The sequence below is a fragment of the Alligator sinensis genome, unplaced genomic scaffold (genome assembly GCF_000455745.1).
Source record: "Alligator sinensis unplaced genomic scaffold, ASM45574v1 scaffold404_1, whole genome shotgun sequence".
Classification (NCBI taxonomy): domain Eukaryota; kingdom Metazoa; phylum Chordata; order Crocodylia; family Alligatoridae; genus Alligator; species Alligator sinensis.
In genome coordinates this window covers 4,004,086-4,011,274 of record NW_005841839.1, presented here as the reverse complement: position 1 = coordinate 4,011,274, position 7,189 = coordinate 4,004,086, and the positions used below count along the sequence as shown (strand labels likewise).

Genomic DNA, 7,189 nt, shown 5'->3' with positions numbered 1-7,189 from the left:
AACCCCCAAGTCAAGCAAAATAAATGTGGTTTCTTTTTTTAATCAACAGCAGACCTCAAGCTAAACTATTCATTCTGTTTTCTGCACCCAAATGCAACAAAGCAGAAGGGATGAGAAAAAATACAAACCTTCACTGTGTATTTGTAACACTGCTCTGCTTCCAGCTGCCTTCCCTCCTGGAAAACAACAGCAGCAAGTGAGAAACTTTTTTGGCAGGACAAGATCAGGTGTTTCAGTTGCTGCAAAGGGACATATTTTAATGGCTTTTGGTGATAGGAATGCCTCAGCTAGGAAACATTCAGTAGGAGAAAGGGTAATGGGAAACAAAAAGGAAAAGTCATTTCTTTTGTCATCAGATTGTTCCCTTTTTTTGTGAGGGGTGGTTTCTGAGAATAACAGGCCTGAATCTATTTTTGCCACTGGAACGTATAAGAGGCCTTTCAGACATGTAAGTAGTTGTAGATAAAGCAGAACACATTGTCACACTTGATGCTGTAGTAGCGGGCTGGCTGGGCACTCACTTGCATGCAGACTAGGGCTAGATAAGCCCACACTTCAGCGTTGTTGTTATTCAGGGCATTGGCTTCAGAAAGGGCTTCTTCTGCCTCTCCCATCTCTTTCAGCTTTACAGAGGGAGACAAGAAAGATGAGCAAAACTTGAACAGGTGGTCGGTCAAACATGCTTCAAAATTCAACAAGCCACTGATAGGACAATTGGAAAAATTCCAGCAACAAAAGTCTTCTGAAGTGCTCCTGGCCCCATACTCCTCTGACTTGCATAATGATATGAACACGGCAGTGTGAATTTCGAGCAGGGATTTAATTACAAATTAGCTTGGGCTATTCTCAGTGAAGTGGCAGTAACTCTTTTGCTTCCACCTAGAATACTTAGGATGGCTGAGGAGGAGAACAGATTGTCCCTGAACTCTCCCACTCACTTTCTGAGGACAGTACTTCCAGTGCCAGGGAGTCCCTGGACCAATGCTGCATCTGTTGTGGCTAGAGGCCTTCCACTCTGACAATGCTCATACCTTTAATAAAAGAAAGGGGTCTGCTCAGCAGCTTTTTGCAGCCACTGAATTCTTCTCTATATTCCTTCCAGCTTGAAAAAGCAATTTAGGCCAATGGAAGAGGCTCCTTTCTGTTGATACTGAAGTTGCGGGCAGAACGGCACTCATTTAACATGGAGTACTGAACAGAGATTGCATGACATACCCAGACAGGAAATTCTGGGGGACCCAAAGAGTGGGTCATTGCTGAACACTGCGTCTGTACTGTAGTTGGATAGGAAAAAAGCTGGGCCTCACACTTGTGACCATGCTGGCATACAGTGTTGTGTGGCCAGTACCCAAAAACAGATCTAAAGAGCTTTACTTCCACAGACAGTTTCGATGAAAAGTTTCTGCTTAAGGAAAAGGGGGCATAATGGAAAGCCAAGTCCCAATTTCAGCTTCCCAAGTTCTATGCAATATCTACAGAATGACCAAGCATGGATGCAATGTACCTTGTGCTCTTACCCTATAGCAAGCGATTCCCACTCCCAGCCAGGTAAGGCAGGATGCTGACTTCTTACAGGCCAGTAGGTAGATTTGCTTTGCCTTGTCATACTGCCAAGAGAAGAGAGAAACTTGATAGATCTTTGTTATGGAGCCATTCACAGCTCCATGGCTGCTCTTCTGTCTACAGGAGCTCTCCAGTCTCCAGCCCCTTCATTTCCAATAGGACTCATTAGAGATGCTACTATCCAACTGCTATTGTGCTACAGCAGTGGCTAAGACCTTACACAAATCTGATGTAGCAAGCAGTTCTGCCTCAGAATAGCAATAATGATGATAACTATTTAGAGCTCATCTGGTGCTATAAAAAGATAACAGCATCATCATTATCCCAGTACTACTGAAGCCTTGTTGAGCTAGTCATTATATACATAAAAACTCTAAGCAGTTTAGTTCCTTGAGGCTTTGCTGTATTGTCTGATCTGCAGCCATGCAGACAGGAGCTGCACCTGACCTTTAGACCAGGGCCCAGAAGAGTTAGTTTCTCTTCCCTGGGTTAGCTCCCATTTTTTGACCCCCATGTTCCACTCCTCACCTCTTTTTCTTCTAGGTAGATGGACCCCAATCGCAGGTAAACAAAGTGCATCTCAGCAGCATCTGTCACAAAGCTGATGGTTCGCTCATAGCACTCCTTTGCCTCACTGAGGTTTCCACTTAGGTAGCAGAGGTGGCCTTTCTGAGCCCAAACATTTGGATTCTGTGCAAAGTCAAAAGTCAGATGTATTGAGCCTGATAGAAGTGGGTGAGAGATAACACTTTATATGATCAATAGAATGGGAGATGACAAAGACCATTTGGATATATAACTGTATTACAAGTTTTCATTTATAGCAAAGGTTGCTTGCACAACAGCACCATCCATGGCCTGGGACTAAGGCTCTTCAGAATTAGAGTAATATAAACAAAAACCAGTTCAGTTACTGCTTATGGGCTCCATTCAGCTTGACTTATTCTCAAAGGCTGCATCTCCCTTTCACCTGCATGTCAACATTGTATCTGTATGAAACAGAGAAATACACATACTTGCATGTGGAGAAAGGAACAGGACAGGAAAGAAAGGCAGATAAATGTGCACATGTACAGAAGAAGAATCTTCACTCACATGTGCTGCCTGGTGTGGAAAACCAACTAGAATGCAAAATGATGAGTTAAATAAAGGGGGAGATGAATGAAGCAGGCTCAGCACAGATATGCTGACAGCTGAAAGAGACGTAACAATTACCAGGTAGTCAATCTGGATAGCTTCTTGGAGACATTCTTCGGCCTTGGGGAAGTCCTTCTTGACCATGTGAGTCTGGGCCAGCACAAGGTAATAGTCACAGCTGGGGCCTCCCTGAAGGCACAGCAGCTCATGGGCTAGTGCCCTGTGAACAAACTGGAAGGAAAAGCAACACACAGGCTTTATAATGACACTGTGCCACGGACAGCCAAACCCCTGTCTTGCTACTCACTATGGTGAAGTATGGAGACAACCAGGCTTCTCTACAGGAAAGGGCCAGAGCCCTCCCTCATCACTGCATACAGGAATACACATATAATATCATGGGTGAGTTTACATGTTTCTATTAGGCTTCTGTTAATATTAGTGACAAGAAGACATATCAGCAGTTCAGACACTGGATATAATGCATTTTTGCCTTTGAAATTCTAACTATTGTTTTTAGTTTTCCTGATCTGCTATTTTAAAACACACATCAGATTATGTGCCTTTATAGACAAACTCAAAAGTCAGGCAGTGTGAAAATCACTACGTTATAGTAGGTCCAGGTGAACAGGGAGGTCACAGTGGGTAGGACTGGAAGGCAAGTTGCCAGGCAAAAGGAACTTGATGCTCTGCGATGGGACTTCAGAGTACTGGACAGTAAAACTCTAAAGCCTCCCTGATCCCCACTGGGCACCCCACGCCATGGCCAACATTATATATAAGTTTATTAAGTCTGAAAAGTGTTTTGTGCTCCTTTGGAATATTACCCATGCACTGCGTTTATGCATTCTCTACAAGGGAGTGTGAATATTTCTTAGAGTGATATGGATAAGTGGGCCTATGCACTAACGGTCCTTCAGAAAGAAGTCATTCAGTATTGTCTGAACTGAAAGATGCCTAAATTATGGTGGCTCCAATGAAGGTCACAAAGAGTATTTGTTTCAATGAAACCCAGAGTCAGAGTGATTGTTTTGGATGGGGGATACTTCATGTGCCATTGAAAGGCCACTCTGACCACATGTAGAATGTTATTCGACCTCAGAAAATGATCAGCCAGGGCTACACAATGTATCAAAACAACATACCTCACCCCAAAACAATCCATGAAAGAGGCCCTTTATGGGCAAAATCCTGTGTTTTACATTACCCTTGCAATAAAGTAGTGGCGAGTTTAAATACTCTCATTGCTTGGTCTAGCTGAGATTATTTTGATATCTCTAAGGACCATATTAGGTTTGAATTCTCCAAGTAGGCATCTCTTTGTGGGACTTCATAAGACCCATTTCTGCACCCTTTGGTGTTTAGCGTTAAGGCTGCATGGCCCACTCTGTAGAACCAGAAGAGCATCCCACTGGGAACTGCAGAGATCTCACTCTCTAATTCCACAGGCAAGTAACTGTCACATGTTGTAGAATGTTTAAAAACCTAAGTCTGTCTTCCTTCCCCATTTCATGCTGCACCAACCTGTAGAGCATTGACCTCCATCAAGAAGCGGATGGTCTCCATGAAGATTGTGGGGGAAGGGTGGGAAAGTCTAGAAACAGGGACTGGAGTGGTAACAAAGGATGACTCCAGGACACCTGTGCTCAGTTTCTTCATTTCTGAAACAAGGGCAAGGAGAAAGGCTCAAAGGGGCTGAAGAAAAAGGGGCTAACAGTAGTTGTAGCCTCAAATCAACACAGGCTATTCCTTGCTATGTAGGCAGCAGTGCCTCAAGCTGACCTTAACTAACCATTTCTTTTTTTTTCATAAGCAAATTAATCCCTCTCAATAATCTGAAAGGGAGTGATACCACTATCCTTTGGGATGGATGCTATTTCCCTGTCATGTACCTAAGGGGCAGATACATAGCCATGTAAGTGCAGTTTTGGGCATTTACACACTGATTGGGATTCAGTGTAGTTATGCTTGCCCCACATATCCCTACTGAGTGTATTCAGTAGCTGCACCATGGCCCCACAGCCACTCAGGCACATGTATAGAAATGCCAGGAAATGCCAGAGCTTTAGTCATAGAAATCCATGATGACAAGTGCTAGATTCAGGAGGAAGATGATGACTTTCCTGCCTTTTTCCCTAATGCCTTACTGGTTAGGTACTTTAGTTCCAGTGCCCCCCTCACTAAGGGGGGATTTAAGCCCATCTTCTCCTTTCTAGCAAAGTGCTCTAAGCACCTGACCTTACCCTAAGCACCCTTTACACCTCCTACTGAAGCTGGCCCACTACATTAATTGAATAAAATGGGTAAACAGCACTGCGATAGTTTCTGCTGTACTGGGAGAAGTGGTACAAGTCAGAACTCAGAGTACTATCCCATCTCACTGAGCCCCCCTCCTTTTGGTTGGTTCTTCTCTTGGCCCCACAGATCTTCCCGCTGGCTGCCCAGTGGTGATGCTCCAGGCTGCCCAGTGGTGATGCTCCAGTCAAAACACCCACCTCCAGCTGTGGCCAATGTCTACTGCTTCACAGGAAAATGAAAACCATCCACAGAAGCCAATGAAATATTCACAAGGAGAAAGAGAGTCTTTCCTGGCCCCTAATTCCATCACACCCCACAAAAAAGTAGTTATTTTGTCCTTCCCAAGACCACACTGCCCAGAGTTGTGTTCCCCTTTTAGCTAGTCCCTACTGGGCACGTGCTGTGACAGAAACAGCAAGATGGAAAATCGACACAGCAATCTAGTTTGCTAACCTAGAGTTTGGAAATAAGCCCTTCAGCAATATTTACTATCCTGGTAAGCTGAATACCAAATAATCACCTTTCTTGTCTCTGTCCCATATTACCTGCATTTATCTTCACCTCATTCTTCACAATGGAACCTGTGAAGTCCCCTGACCTTTGTCTCAGCACTGAGCCCCTCCTCTCCAAGACAAAGACCCCATTTTCTAACCTTTCTGAGGTGGGTCCTTGTTCTTACTGACACTGGGAGAAATCTTTTTGGTCCCTTTTGCTGGAGCCTCCTCTTCTGGCAGCTGGATGGTTACAACAGGTTCCACAGAATCAGACTCGAGTTTGGGGGAGATACTTGAAGTCTCATCTATAACCCAGAAGGATTATTGAGTATAAATGAAAAAAAAGTTCTAAAAAAAACAGTTATTAGCAGGAAATGTAGAGGAAAGAAGACAGAAAAATCAGAGAAGTAATGCACAGGACTGCTATGGAAATGCTACCCTGGGTGCAAGGCTCTGGGAATGGATTTTTGGTGACAGGTATCTTGCAAAATTATAATAAACACGACAAGTTCTGTTCTTTGAATTCTGGGGTATGCCAAGGGCCATAAAATAAATGGAATATTATATAAGGCCACCTGCCTGTTATGCCTTTCCTGGGTTGATGCTAAAGATAAAAATAAAATTGGCCTGTTTATCCCCTGCCCTGCCCAAGTATTTGTAACATAGGTCAGGGAACAGCCACACCAAGATGATTTTAATTTCTGTTCAACTGCAACAATGAGCTTGATTCACACTGCAAAACTATTATTATTTGTATTGCAGGACAGCTTAGGAACCCACCATGGACCTGGAGTTCACTGAACTAGATCAGTGGTTCTCAAACTTAGCCGCACAGCAACCTACCATCATTTTTTGGAATTCAGTGGCATTCCATCAAGGAATAGTGAGCTAAAATCTACCTGGTGTAGGTAAGGGCCACAGGGGCAGGAGGTCATCCTGCCATGCTCTTCTTTTTCCAGAGTCTGCCTCCTCTCTGCCTCTCCTCTGTACCTGAAGGAATTGCCTGCTCCTCTAGCAACTTGCACTGCAGGGACTGGAGCCATGTGCACCCGTGGTGCTTCCTGCCAACCCCCAAGCATGGGAGCAGCAGGAGGGATGAGCTGGGCTGAAAAGTATGGCTCCACGTCTGCACATGTGTGCGCACAATACTGCATAATGGTAGGAGTGCAGGGACCGCCAGTTTAGGGACTGACTGGGGGTGGGGAGCAGCCATGGGCACCACTTGGCAGTAGCATGCTGGAATTCCCAGCCCTGGGTAGGAAAAGGAGTGATTGCTTTCCTCCTGGCACAGGGGGCAGCTGCTGTGGCACCTTACGCAGGATCTCATGACACCCTGGTTGAGAATCACTGAGCTAGATGCTAGACAAGCACGGAGCTAAAAGCTGGACCCTGCAGCAGACATCTTACATTCTAACTATAAGACACAATGTTATAGAGTCTAGACAGAGATATGGTAGAGTACAGGGAAATGATGAAACAATATCCATCAACATGAAAAGCAGTCAGTTCAGCATGCCACATACCTAACCTCTGCCAGGATTTTTATAGGCACCACAGCAAGGGATTGCTTTAAGGAGGACAGTAAAGGAGCTCTGTGGGCAATGATGTGGAGTTCCTCCAGCCTGGAGGAGCAGCAGAACATACCAAGGTGTTGATCAGCAAGAGGAAGGACTACATGCAGGAGAAAGGGCTTGGCA

At 44.8% G+C, this 7,189-nt stretch overlaps 1 protein-coding gene across 2 annotated transcripts in view; it reads right to left on the bottom strand.

Moving 5' to 3' along the window:
• The window catches only part of CFAP70 (cilia and flagella associated protein 70), a 32,250-nt gene that overhangs the window by 549 nt on the left and 24,512 nt on the right, over positions 1-7,189 (bottom strand). For both annotated transcript variants that reach the window (XM_025203821.1, XM_025203826.1), the window contains 7 exons: positions 5,651-5,797; positions 4,225-4,361; positions 2,779-2,931; positions 2,092-2,253; positions 1,518-1,607; positions 522-623; positions 129-176 (listed from right to left, as the gene is read on the bottom strand). In XM_025203821.1, coding sequence (XP_025059606.1) covers positions 129-176; positions 522-623; positions 1,518-1,607; positions 2,092-2,253; positions 2,779-2,931; positions 4,225-4,361; positions 5,651-5,797 — 839 coding nt within the window. The remainder of the gene's footprint in view (positions 1-128; positions 177-521; positions 624-1,517; positions 1,608-2,091; positions 2,254-2,778; positions 2,932-4,224; positions 4,362-5,650; positions 5,798-7,189) is intronic.